The sequence below is a fragment of the Gnatocerus cornutus genome, chromosome 7 (genome assembly GCF_029298725.1).
Source record: "Gnatocerus cornutus isolate USDA-ARS CGAHR chromosome 7, icGnaCorn1.1, whole genome shotgun sequence".
NCBI lineage: Eukaryota > Metazoa > Arthropoda > Insecta > Coleoptera > Tenebrionidae > Gnatocerus > Gnatocerus cornutus.
Window position 1 is genome coordinate 9,909,476 of NC_142239.1, and position 14,860 is coordinate 9,924,335.

The 14,860-nt window shown below is 33.6% G+C and overlaps 1 protein-coding gene across 1 annotated transcript in view; it reads right to left on the bottom strand.

Moving 5' to 3' along the window:
* The window catches only part of Ubr3 (Ubr3 ubiquitin ligase), a 50,681-nt gene that overhangs the window by 31,591 nt on the left and 4,230 nt on the right, over positions 1-14,860 (bottom strand). Inside the window, exons 2-7 of the mRNA XM_088040593.1 lie at positions 6,984-7,197; positions 6,807-6,935; positions 3,976-4,090; positions 3,435-3,930; positions 2,974-3,380; positions 2,758-2,913 (exon numbers count right to left, since the gene is read on the bottom strand). Coding sequence (XP_087896719.1) covers positions 2,758-2,913; positions 2,974-3,380; positions 3,435-3,930; positions 3,976-4,090; positions 6,807-6,935; positions 6,984-7,197 — 1,517 coding nt within the window. The remainder of the gene's footprint in view (positions 1-2,757; positions 2,914-2,973; positions 3,381-3,434; positions 3,931-3,975; positions 4,091-6,806; positions 6,936-6,983; positions 7,198-14,860) is intronic.

The following is a 14,860-nucleotide window of genomic DNA, read 5'->3' on the forward strand; positions in this document are numbered from 1 at the left end:
TTCTGATATTGTTAAAAATCGTGTCCCGAATATTTCTTAAGATTAAAACATTTAAATGTCCAATGAACACTGGATTGCAATAAATTTGCGTTCACTTAAAATATCAAGTAGCAGAATTTTTAAGATTTTTTGGCTATGTGATTGGGTTTTCTTAGATTAGGTTATGTCAAACTGACAAATGCTGTCATAATAATTCTGGGCATTTTGATTAATTTTTGAATCTGTCAGTGTCAAAATGAAGGCAAACTCAATCTAGCAAAAAATGGGTGTACGCAAATTTTTTGCAAAAAAACAAACAAAAATACACATGAAATTTTGCAGTTACGAAACTGGTTGTAAATAGTTCCTCTTTTAAATTCTACTGTTTTAGGATCAAAATTTCTAAAGTTATGAAATTTTCTAAAAAAAAAAGACATTTTTAAATTATTCGGAAAATAGACATTTCTAAAAATTCTATTTCTTAGACTAAAATTTTGTAATTTAGTACAGATAGTAAACTAACAAAATAATAAGACCTCCAACTCCCATCGTTTTTTATTCAAAATTGAGAAAGTTATATAGAGCTCATTAGTATCGGTGCCAAAGATACAAGGTGTTTATAAATGTTTCTAAAGTCCAGCTCATTGCTATCAGTCCACTCTCTAGTGTAAATTTTCAAAAATTTTTGGGTGTAAATCTGGCTTTCAATTCCTTAGGGAAAAAATTAGGGGAAAACACGTTGTCAAAGTTGAGTGTATTAATCAATAACTAATTAAAAATTTGTTGCAAAAGAATGATTTTAATAGAGATTTAACAAGTTTTGGTAATGCTAATGAAAGACGATTAGCTTCTACGCATGCCAAAGTTGCGTCAAGGTCAAACGCTTTTGCTGCCAACTTTTTAATGAGTGGGCCGATAGTAATGAGCTCTGGTATAGCATCAAGGGTGGCTATGAAATGTCAAAGAAATTTGCCGCTCCTTAAATGTGGGTTTAGACTTTTCAACTGACATTTGTAGTTAACCTCAATCATAGAGCAAAGTGAGTTTTGAGAAGAAAACTGTTCTAGTTGTGTTTTGAAACCTAAAAATAAAAAATTTTGACACAAAACCAAAACAGAAACGTCGTTGACGTAAGTAACATTATAATTAATTTTCAAAATAGTTGTATTCACAATGAAAACAAAGCGGCAAAGTGGTTCCCGACAGGAATTCCAGAGCCGCCCTTGATGCTAGAAACATTTATAAACACCTTGTATTTAGTTGGCAGCAGGTTCTAGCGACTTTTATCAGTAACTGTTGGTAGCAAAAGCGTTTGACCTTGACGCAACTGTAGCATGCCTCAAGAGCATGATTGTCAAAACTAGTTCAATATTTATTGAAATATTTCTTTTGCAATAAATTTTTAATTAATTATTGATTAATACACTCAACTTTGACAACGTGTTAACCTCAAAAATCGTTACATTCAATTTTTCCCTATTTTTAGTTATAATAAAGTTATAATAAAATGCCTAATAATCTGCACTGAAAATAACAAAAAAAAGACTATTATTGATGTGTCTACAATTTCTTGACATTTGGACACATGTGACAGTTCTTGTTTGACATTTCACAGAAATTACAAGAGTAATTTACAAAAAAAAATCAGCACTGTATAACTCGCTCTGCTGAACGGCCAATCACAGAGCAACATTTTAAATTTGGCGCCTACAAAAATTCTCTGCAGGAAAAATCAGGTTTAGCCAGTTAAAAAAAATAAATGACGAATTGGGCGTAAAGCGAAAAAACAGAACGAATAAGAAAAAAATATGCTAAAACAAATCCGAATGCATTGATAATAAATGAAATAACAAATGCCAAAGACCTGTCAATTTAATAACGACATATATATACATAATTTACGACATAATTTACGCGCGAAATTTAAAATAACAAAATAAGCCCACTTACTGTCAACCCTGTCAACTCAGTTCGCGTAGAAATTGAGTGTTTTTAATGTATTTAGTAGCATAATTTGCTGCCAACCTATATGTCAACTGTCAAAATCTCCCAATCTCTCACCGGATATAAAGTGCAGCTCATTCTGCTCAGTCGACTCTCCTGTGTAAATTTTCGAAACTTTTTGGGTGTAAAGCAGGCTTTTGATTCCTTAGGGAGAAAATTGAATGTATAGTTTGTACAGTGAGACATTGAATGACCGAAAAGTCACTAAATTTACGCGCGAAATTTAAAATAACAAAATAAGTCCACACTTACTGTCGACCCTGTCAACTCAGTTCGCGTAGGAATTTAGTGTTTTTAAGTGTATTTTGTTGCATAATTTGCTGCCAACCTATATGTCAACTGTCAAATTTTTCCCAATCTCTCACCGGATATACTATAGCTGTCTTTAAACATGATAATGCCAAAATCAAAGCAGTTCTACCAACCAATAAATTCTCAAGTATATCATTATTGGTACAACAATACCCAAAGTTTACAAATTAACTCGTTAGTTTATAAACGCGACCATTCCAGCACATTATCAACAAACCCACCTAAACACAGCATGCGTTAGCAGTCATTAAACCTCCCGATTCAATTATTTTCACTTTCACAGCGCGATGTAAAACATGCAAAAAGTGAAACAACGAATAATAAAAAAATAATTAAATGAAATTACGCGACTTTTAATGTGTCCATCGCATTTTCCGGTGTGCTGCCACCGTAAAATTATTCGGAAAGAAATTTAGACATCGTCACTGATGCGTTTCGTGTATTATTGGTTGCATAACTCACCTGAACTCTCAGAGGGTGTAAGATCATCACTAGGAGGTCCTCGTTGGAGGGTAGCACCTCACTCAGACTGATTCCTTGTTTCGCGACGGCTTGACACAAGAAAACGGAGAAGTAGCGATGCAAAGGTAGGTGGAAAGACACTTGGAGGTTGTCATTCTAGAAAAATTAAGATGGTTATGCTGTACATGATTGACATAATTTTTCAAGATTTCGTACCATATTGAGACTAGTAAAGTTGATCGCTTCCAACCAAGTTTTCAGTTGTTTGAGACATGCGGTCAGGACTTTCCGGGTTAGCGGCGCGGTGCTGTCGTCGGTTAAGTGTGACACTAGAGCCCACATTGGGTACGCGCTGGCTTCCAATTCGGCGCTGAAGGCGGCAAAGTACGTGTTGGGTTCGAATTTAACGTGCTCTTTTGTTTCTCTTTGGTTCACGTTCATTCCTTGAAACATGGTGAGGAACCCAAACCACATTTTTATAAGATGATCGTCCGACATGAACTTGAGGGCGACGGGTCTGTGCGACAGGACGTTGTTCAAATCGGAAACCAAAGGCCAGTAGCAATGCTCGGTCATGACTCGTTTGCTACAGTCGACGACCAAATGGAAATTGTTCTCAGGATCTGTAAAATACACCTCTTAACATCACGTTAACCTCTTAATTTGAATCAACAAACCGTGAAGACTGCTCATCACCAAAATCTTGCTCATCATGTACCTCAAACTAACCACCATCACGTGCAATAAATTCAACTGTTCAGTCATTCGTAAAGCTAAACTTTCGTTGGAAAATAACTGCACGCTAGCATGCACCACCCTGTTACTGACATTCTCGGGATCATTGGTTCGCTCTAACATCATCGATATCCGACTGTAATGCAGAACTATCGCTCGCATCAACGCCTCTTTGTAGTTGGGGTCCGGCAACATGTTCAACAGCAAACAAACGACTTTCTCGGGGAACTCGAACATGACAGTCCAAAAGACTAATTCTTCCAAGAACGTTTTATGGACGAGGTTCTTCTGCAACGATGGACAATCTTTGTATTCTTCGAGAGGCTCGGGATTGGCCAGAGATTCCAGTGCTTTCTCGTAGATTTTCTGAGATTCGGTGATGTACAAAGCGTATTCGGAATCGGCAGTTGTTGAAACTTTGTTCATGTCTCTGTAAATCTGCAAAGAAGGAGTCAGGAGCGAAAGAGAAGAAGTTGAACTCACTTGTGGGTTGGTAAGAGCGGAGGTCATCACGCGGCGCATTAGGGCCCCCATGTTGTTGAAGTCCACCAGCATTGTGATGAAGCCGTCGGCGTCTTGGATGGGACCTTTTATGTGGCTGGAGGTGAAAGAAAACAATTAAATTTAAATGAAAGTACAAACACCGTCAATAAAAAAAATCTCGCTCTATAACTGAGGAGTTGTTTTTGAAACTCAATAAATCCAATTTTGACTCGTATTGGGTTTGAACCTCTTGCTAAAACGTTGTGTTATCCTCTTATGCCAAAATAGTTGAAGTAAATTTGAAGAAAATTGAACAAATTATCGTTTTTTCTAAACCTTTGTAAAATGTAATGGATTTATTGAGTTTTGAAAAATAACTCCTCAATTACCAGTGCAAAAAATGATTTTTTCATTCATAATAAAGCGTAAAAGGGGAGGAGTCGCTCATAAGGTGTGTGGTTGTCGTGTACAAGGTCATAACAAGCTACTGAATGTCACCTACTCCATAATTATCAACTGTTTATGGAATCTTGCAAATTTGACCGATGAAATATCGATTTTGGAGTTCCAAACAAAGTGAAGGACAAGGAAAAGCGAATAAACACCAAACAACCAAATTTCAGTTTTGTGTTTAAAGTTCGGTTGTTTTTTTAAGGATTGACGCCAATTTTTGGGTTTAGGGTTCAGTCCGCTCTATTTTTTGAAAGATTGAGACGAAATTTTGTGTTTAGAGTTCGGTTCGCCTTGTTTTTTTAAAGATTGACGCGCCAATTCTTGTGTTCACGGTTCACTTCGCTCTACTTTTTTAAAGATTGAGACGAAATTTTGTGTTTAGAGTTCAGTTCGCCGTATTTTTTAAAGATTGACGCCAATTTTTGTGTACAGAATTCAGTCCGTTTTGGTTTTTTAACCTTCCAGTAGTCTGCTAGGGTCTGACAGACCCAGAGGTGGAAAAAAAGCGTTGAACTATCTAAACTAATTGACTCAAAATGCCCAAATCTCTTATAACTGCTTATTTTGACTCATTTTAACTACCGTCTTTTTTATTCCGGCATTGTCGGTGCAAAAATATAAAATATGTAATAAAATATATTGACCGGGCCTCTCATATCCCACCAGATTGAAGACGCGATATTATTTCTTCTTGATTTCAAAAGTTGTCTATATTGTTTTCTGACTCTAAATGTATTATTTTTTGAGTCACATGCGTATTCTTAACTCGTGGATTTTTTATAAATTGTAACCATAAAAAAATGACTTTGAACATAAAAAATGTACTTTTTCGTTTTTGGAAAAAACTGCCGTTTTGAATGATGAAAGGAAAATTGACTATCTAAGTGATAATGACTTATACAGTGAATATATTTGCCTAGATTCCATAGAATCCATCATTTTGTGTGTTTGTTCACTTTTAAATTGATATTTATTAATTTGCAAGTTTATCATATTTTCACGTTATAATTAAATGTTTTTTAATCTACTGAATACAATCTTCTAATTTACAATGTTTTACATCATTTTCAAGCAAATTGCAGTATTAAATTTTAATTTAGGCCTAAAAATTTACTGGCCTGACCTGACACCAGACTAATATCGTCCGGCTGAGCTAGCAGACTACTGGAAGGTTAAAGATTGAGACGAAATTTTGTGTTTAGAGTTCAGTCCGCCTTGTTTTTTTAAAGATTGACGCCAATTTTTGTATTCAGAATTCAGTTCGTTTTGTTTTTTTTTAAGATTGAGACGAATTTTTGTGTTTAGAGTTCGGTTGGCCTTGTTTTTTTTTAAAGATTGACGTCAATTTTTGTGTTCAGAGTTCAGCCCGCTCTGCTTTTTTAAAGATTGAGACAAAATTTTGTATTTAGAGTTCGGTTGGCCTTGTTTTTTTAAAGATTGACGTCAATTTTTCTGTTCAGAGTTCAGTCCGCTCTGTTTTTTTAAAGATTGAGACGAAATTTTGTGTTTAGAGTTTGGTCCGCCTTGTTTTTTTAAAGATTGACGCTAATTTTTGTGTTCAGGTTTCGGTCCGTTTTGATTTTTTAAATATTGAGACGAAATTTTGTGTTTAAAGTTCGGTTCGCCTTGTTTTTTTAAAGATTGACGCCAATTTTTGCGTTTAGAGTTCGGTCCGCCTTGTTTTTTTAAAGAATAACGCCAATATTTGTGTTCAGAGTTCAGTCCGCTCTGCTTTTTTAAAGATTGAGGCGAAATTTTGTGTTTAGAGTTCGGTCCGCCTTGTTTTTTTAAAGGTTAACGTCAATTTTTGTGTTCAGAGTTCAATCCGCTCTGCTTTTTTAAAGATTGAGACAAAATTTTGTATTTAGAGTTCGGTTCGCCTTGTTTTTTTAAAGATTGACGCCAATTTTTGTGTTCAGAATTCAGTCCGTTTTGGTTTTTTTGAAGATTGAGACGAAATTTTGTGTTTAGAGTTCGGTTGGCCTTGTTTTTTTAAAGATTGACATCAATTTTTGTGTTCAGAGTTCAGTCCGGTCTGCTTTTTTAAAGATTGGGACAAAATTTTGTATTTAGAGTTAAGATTGACGTCAATTTTTGGGTTCCGAGTTCAGTCCTCTCCGTTTTTTTAAAGATTAAGGCAAAATTTTGTATTTAGAGTTCGGTTCGCCTTGTTTTTTTAAAGATTGACGTCAATTTTCGTGTTCAGAGTTCAGGCCGCTCTGCTTTTTTAAAGATTGAGACAAAATTTTGTATTTAGAGTTAAGATTGACGTCAATTTTTGTGTTCAGAGTTCAGTCCGCTCTGCTTTTTTAAAGATTGAGACGAAATTTTGTGTTTAGGGTTCAGTCCGCCCTGCGTTTCTTAACATTGCCACGTACCAGTTCTCCCGAAGATGAAGGATAAACCGGAAGATGATCCTCGGCATCATCGCCTGCGCCACGCACATCAGCTCGTTGGGCGCCTTCCCCTTATTCGCCGACTTATCCGGTCCGTGGCGATCGCAGAACCTGCAAGAACCATCAGCATCGTTTGGAAAACCCTCAAAGACGACTTACCCCGTCTCCTTCATGACTGACGTGTCTCCGCAGTCGCAAGCACCTCCGGCTTGGCTCAGGAACATGTTGAAATCGTGTCGCTCATGATTACCCTTCTTGAAACAGTCGGTGCAGAGAGACATACAGGGTGATATCCCGCAGGTCCGACATCTGTAGGCCACGAAATTCGGTGTCCAAACGAGACCGCAGGTTGTCTGGTTGTCGTACGCTCGAACTGGAAAATTTATGGTCATATAAATAATAGGTGATTGTGTTGTACAAGACGTAAAAATTGATTATTAATAGTTGAGCGTTACGAGCGTTGCCGTTTTTGGTATAATCGTAAATATCCGAGTTGTCTTCGAGGCTATTGAGCGAGACTAATGTATGGTGATGAATGGGAGATTTCGGCTTTGCATTTCAATGTGACAATCTGACGGGAAGGAGATAAATTCGCGCCCAAGCAGAATTCAATAAATATCTTAGAAGTTGACCAATTAATCGCTCAACCGGTGCATGTCTCCCTTTTTTCACCACCTGACTCACAATTCGTGCCAACCTTCAGAATTTTCTCGTGGAATGCGTCCTTTTCATATTTCATTCAAGTCTGGCCATCGAAACGAAAATAAACTCATTACAGTGTTCCTTCTTTACATATTGCGTGCATGGCATGTGCGTAGCTTTATTGAGTTTCGTGGAGATATTATTAAATAAATCAACGTTGGAAGTCCCAATTATATCATCTCGAAACGACAAAAACGAAAACGACTGAGAGCCAACCTTTGCAGTTTTCTAGTCGCTGAACTGCAAGTGCGAGCAACCAGAGATTTAATTGTAAAGCTAATGCATAGGATGTAGTTAATTACTGTAACACGAACGAGTCATTGGGTTATGATAATTTTTCCTATCTGGAAAATTGAGCGAGGATTTTTGGTTTATTAGCCAGAAACGTTGCGTAAACAGATAATTACAAGCACGAGATATGGAATAAAATCGATTGTTCACATCCCGTCGAAAAAGACGTTCCTCCTGGTGACTTTTCATATAATTACCAAAATTGTGACTTGAGTGCTCATTCGCCAAGTCGTTAACTCCAAGAAACGACAATGAAAGGTTCTTGGTCTGACACCGACGATTGTGAGAATTTTAAAATAATTGCAATAATCACTATAATGTGTACAAATGGAAGAAAAAAACACGCTGTTATTAATCGCCAAATTAAATTCCCTAGAAATACGAGAAGGAAATTAGAAGGTGTGCCTTGTTAGGAAATGATTTATAACACTTACACGTAATTGGATGGAAAATGTTTGTTTTAAAATTAGCAACAATAGTTTTACCACAACTGAACAATGTTTATATTTAGTGGTTGCATCATCATCATTTTCATTAAAAAATCGAATTTATTCGCACTTGGTTCAGTAATTAAACGCGAAGGTGAAAAGTTTAGAACATTATTTTTTGTTACTGCGAACTTTCCACTCGACGTGAGTCATCGAAGCTTTCCTAATTTGTAAGCAGATATTGGGAGACATGGGAGTTTAATGAAGTCTAATTTTTTAATGATATTCACAGGGGCGTAATAGTTGGGTTTTGTTTACACAAAGAGATTATGTTAATTAGGGCCTGACCTGGAATGTATTATTTTAGGGGCAATGCGGTTCGATGTACAAACGGTTTTACTTTCTGGTTTTATTCCATTTTGTTCTAGTTATCGTCCTATTGTGTTTGTTCTGACAACTACTAATAGTAACTATAATACTTTAAAGCCTTCAACTGAAATTTCGCGTATTTTTTTTTTTTAGAAATGTCACGTAAAAAAATCATTTTCGATGCTTTCATATTCATTCTTTCGAGCGGCACACTGAAAAAGGAGCATTTAAGCCCCGCCTTCCAATCGACCAGTACAATTGGACAAGAAAGACGCGACGTCAAGTGCAAGATTCAGTATGACTTTTCCAGTGGCGCACCAATATTTACTATATTGGCAAACATTTTTAATTACTTTCGTATAATAAATTAATGCCTGGTATCTATCTATTGGGCATACAGAGGACGCATTTAATTACATTTTCTTACAAAATGTCTTCACAAAAGAACCAGAAAAATGTTTCTTAGTTTTCGACAGTTTTTCCTTGAACTTAAAGCAGACTTTGCAAAAGTTGTTTTCATGCTTGTTTTACTAAAATTGTGTCTTTATGATCGATGGATATGCGATTCTACCTTCACTTTAGGGTTTTTAAGGCTATTCCACTCCAAATGAAAGGGCTAAGCGTCCTCGAGATTACATATTTATTGGAAGAATTTTTCAAATTTGGACCATTTTTACGAGGTTCGCTTCTGTGATCAAAAAATAAACTTCTAACATATTGTAGTTTTGGCTTTTAGTAAACAGAAATACAATTTTTATTCATTTCTTACAATTTTAACATTTTCAATAATAATGGCATGTTCTTCATTGCTTAATATTTTTTCACTCCAGTGACATAAAAATTGATCTTTAACGTTAACATAAAAAAACATAATTGTAACAAAAAATTTAGTTTTGGCAAAATATTCCTATTCATTTTTGAGCAGTTTATATTGTAGAGGGTAATTCTTTTCAAAATTATTCATTCAAAATTCAAAATTATAAAAACCGCATTTTTCGCAAAATTAAATTTATCGAGATGTTTGTCCTCTGACAGTTGCAATCCTCCAAATCAAGAACGAAAACAAATTACCGCTACACAAATAACACAAAAACTTTTTTTTCTGTCTTTATGTTTTAATGTATAAATTCTGATGCTAGGTATCAAAAAACACTAAAATATACATTCTTAGCTTCTAAAGTCTGCTTTTGTGTGTTTTACGTCGATAAGTAAATTTTGAACATTAGCACATTGATCAAAACGCTAGCAAATTGCATATTACTCGCGTAGGGCACAGTAGTGAGTGTTTATTTGTCTATCACAGTTGTAACAACCGTTCTTGTGTATTACTGAGTTAAAAAATGGGATTAAAACAGTGTAAACAAGACATTAAGGCATTCTGTTTTTTTTTTTACGGTGAATTTATTGAAGTAAGAAGAAAAAAAATTCTTTGATAACAAATTTAAAGTTTGTACTTATAATAGTTATTAATTATACAAACGTCTCAAATGAATGTTTAACAAGAAGTCACTTTAAAATGCAAGAGCCGAAGGCTCGCGCGTTTTAATGACTGCAAGTTAATCATTCATTTTAGGCGCGCGTGTAATACAAACTATTCAATTTTGACCACCCTAAGCCCCAAAACTAGTGATTCAAAGTTCACATTCGAGAAACGTTAGAACTGACAGCTACTAAATAAAAATTTTATAAGCGTAAAAATTCGTCTACAATATTAGGTGTGCATGTGCAGTCACTCTGGCGACTGTATTTGTTTGTTTGTTTCAAATAAGCTAAAAATTGTCAAAAATTCGTCCAAAAGTTAAAAAAATCATGCAAGATTCCAAAGAAATAATGGAAAACTTGCTTCCATTAAAGAGTCAAGATGCTTATAACAAAGCGTATCAAAAGTTTCTTCGATGAAAAAAGCAGCAAGGCGTTATCATAACCATGGTTCCAAAACAGCAAAATAATTTTTTTTTTCTATTGCGCGTTCATAATGAAGATATTTCGATACGCCTTTGAGCGTATTTCGGTATCGTAATGGACCAATCCCGTGCCAATATTTCCAGGAATTTATATTTTTTTTAGGTTTGCAGCAGACAAACCGTCCACCTGCCGTCAACGTTGACAATTTAAATTTTGGTTTTGATAAACCATGATAACTCGATCAATACACTATTATTTCTTCTTGTACTTGGCTTAATAATTCATCTGAGAAAAACTCTTTGGTTGCAAGAGAACCATCATGATCATGATCAACATCTTGGCTATCTTGGCTCCCTTGCGCTCTGATAACCTCAAAACGTCACACCTGTCAAATTGGCTGAAATTGGATTTGGCTACTTCGAATTTTTTTCCCGAACATTTTGCAAATACCAACTACCCTAAAATTCCCTAGATTTCGAAATCAAGTTTTTTCGTTTAAAATAAGGTGAAATAGAAAAAATAGCGTATGATACTTGTTCATAATGCATTTTGCCGCACTTACTACTAAAAACGGGCGTGGGGCAAAATGTTCATCATGAAACGCGTTTCATAATATACTATATTTAGCTTGTGGATTAAAAAAATTAAAAATAAATAATAATAATAAATAAATAAATTTTTTATACCGCTATCGTATAAACCAAAGCTTTAGTGGCCTACTAACAGCAAAATAAACGTATGTTTAAATGTAAAAATTGAATACAACCTATTTAAACCTGGGAAATCCAAAATTAAAATAAAAAATGTGTACCTCACTTTGCCTAACTGCAAAAATACTTTGGAACATATTAATATTTTTGTAACTTAATTGCTCAATAACTGTTATTATACGAAAAACTCATCAGAATTAACCTTAATTGATCTTAATTCTCAATTTTTTTCAAAATTAACAATATACATATAAAGGGAGATTACATTTTGGATCAATACCAGAAAATCCATACAGGCATAAGGAAATTACTAAAAATATTCATTTTTGAACTTGATTTTTTCTTATTTTACATTTGTATGCTATTGCTATTATACTAATCATTATTCTTGAATTAAAAAGACTCCGATGTTCAGTAAAAAAATTGAATTGTATTTTAATAAAGTTATGAAAAATCAATCAATTTTGTTAAAACTTTTAAAAATTGCTCTCGTTTCTACAAAAGCATACAAAACTTTGATCTAAAAATCTTTTTTTTTCCTTATTAGAAACGTAGGAGAAACCAAAATTTGACATTTAGAAGCCAAAGACAACAGATTGTACGCTCGTGTGTCAACCCTTTAATTAGTGTGGGAATTCGCAAAGACACCTTTGATTAATATTAAAAAAAACACTCTCTACTATATTGTTTATCCTGATTGGTCAACTTTACAATCTTATAACTGTTAGAAGATAAGAGAAAAAAAGGAAAATTTTCAATCTTTCTGTAAGCAATTCTCCTGGAAAAAGTTGGTGCATTACTTTAACACCTTGGATAAAGCAATCAATTCATTCTTATTTGAAATCCTGATTTACATATCTCCAGTTTCGACAAATTCAAACTAATGTTGCGTACCCTTTTTGAAAGTTTGTCTTTTGTCATCTAAACAAAGTACCAATCTTGTTATGTCAATTTAAAAAATAGTTAAAAAAACATAGAAAAAAGGTTGTGTTTTTTTTGTATTTCCATCTTTATATCAGATATTAACTTATTTATGGTCATAAATATTTAGAATATATCAGAAAAATCAATTCCAAAAATTATATGCAAATCATAACTTGTTTAGTCGCCAACTTTAATGCGAATTTACTCCTAAACCGAAAACAAAAGAGGTGCGATTTAACCCTTTTTAATAACATGTACGATTTATGTCTATAATTACACAATTGCACGAGTAGATGTTTAAACAAATAAAATATCGTTTACAAAGAGGAACGCCACTAAAAATACTTTTAAATGTTTAGAAACCATCGCGGGCCAACCGACAGAAAAAGAGGTTGGTGGTGTTAAACCACAGCAACAAAAATCCGACTAAAGTCATTACCGCCGTTAGCAAGGTGGTACACAACTTAGATTATCCAACGCGAATTATCACTATTGATGACGCCAGTTCATTTAACTAAACAACAGCAAGCAAAGAATGTAGAGCAGGAAAAAAATAAAATTCTTTCTCACAAACTACTACGATCGCTAAGTACACATCGTAGTTCTTTTCGTACCATTACTTCTGCTATATCCGGCCCATTTGTCTTCATTGTTAAGTGAAGACTTCTGGTACTTAATAGGATAGCACCTAAAGTGCAAAGGTGAGACGACATCGACTGAAACCATTAATTTATCCATTGAACGTCTAACAATATAGAACGTAACGATTTAATTGGAAAAATGTAGAAAAAATATGCAAGGACGCATAATAACTGTAATGATCGATAAACGAAGCAAATTATCTTGTAATCAATTATTACAGCGGTCGGTTTATGTAATTCAATAAAGAATTTTGTGCTCTTTTATCGAGAGGAGATAATTATAATCGCGTGTAGATCACAGATTTTTCTTTAGACATGTGATGGTATAATAAGTGTTTGTACGAACGAGAAGGTACAGTTTATTAAACGCTCTAGTGCGGTTATGGCTTTGATTTTTTAAACCGTTTATAGCCACCTTACCGCAAACCCCTATAATCATAATAACCCTCAAGTGGTTGGGTCTCATCTGGCTTGAAATGAACTGTAATAAATATTCTCAATCTCTTTGCATTGCGAGTTATTGATGACTATTTATTTCTAATCGTGCGTAATTTTTGATCCAAAAATATTTTTTTGGGCATATTTTTACACTAAAATTAACCCAAATTCAACAACTTTTATGGGCTATTTAACCTTAAAAATAACGCCCACAAATTTCGTTCTTTTGACACCAAAAATGTGGAAATTAAACCGCGTTCAAATTTTTTTTGTACTTTTTTTTAGCTACTCGAAATAAAAATTTCTACAAATTCTCCTTTTCGCTCTAAATTTTTGGAAATCGGCACTGTAAATAAGACAGTCAGTAGTGATAATCGCCACAAATTTAGTTAAAATCACTTAACAAATAAAGAAATTGCAGGATCTTAAAAAAAATTGGTGGCATTTTTATGGTCTTAAAACGAAAATTTTTAAAAATTCGACTTTTTGATCTAAATTTTTGCAAATTAGTGTTATTACTAAAACAAACAAAAGAAACAACATGCATAAATTTCGTTCCTGTCGCACTAGAAATAACGAAATTACAGTTTTGAAAAAATTGACATTTTCACTGTTGTCCAAATAAAAATTTCTATATATTCTTCTTTTTTGGTCTAAATTTTTCTAAAACTCTTAATAAGACAGTTAAGACTTATAAACTTCACAAATTTGGTTATAGTGGCATTAAAAATGAAGAACTTACAGGTCGTTTAAAATTTTTGGTCAAATTTTGTTTGGTTAAAAAACAAAAATTTTTCTTCGCTCCTCGAAATCAAAATTTCTAAAAATTCTCTTTTTCGGTCTAAATTTTTATAAATTGACGCTCTTAATAAGGCAGTTGAGAGTGACAATCTCCACAAATTTCGTTAAAATCGCATAAAAAATAAAGAAATTACAGGATTAAAAAAAAATTGTTGGAATTTTTTTGGTCTTAAAACGAAAATTTGTAAAAATTCGAATTTTTTGATCTAAATTTTTCCAAATTAGTGATATTACTAAAACAAACAAAAGAAACAACATGCATAAATTTCGTTCCTGTCGCACTAAAAATGACGAATTTACAGTATTGAAAAAATTGACATTTTTACAGTTGTCCAAATAAAAATTTCTAAATATTCTCTTTTTTGGTCTAAATTTTGCTAAATCGGTACTCTTAATAAGACAGTCAAGACTTATAAACTCCACAAATTTGGTTATAGTGGCAATAAAAATGAAGAACTTACAGGTCGTTTAAAATTTTTTGTCACATTTTTTTTTAGTTAAAAAACAAAAATTTTTTTTCGCTCCTCGAAATCAAAATTTCTAAAAATTCTCTTTTTCGGTCTAAATTTTTCTAAATTGACGCTCTTAATAAGGCAGTCGAGAGTGATAATCTCCACAAATTTCGTTAAAATCGCATAAAAAATAAAGAAATTACAAGATTAAAAAAAAATTCTTGGAATTTTTTTGGTCTTAAAACGAAAATTTGTAAAAATTCGATTTTTTTTATTTAAATTTTTCCAAATTAGTGATATTACTAAAACAAACAAAAGAAACAACATGCATAAATTTCGTTCCTTTCGCACTAAAAATGACGAATTTACAGTATT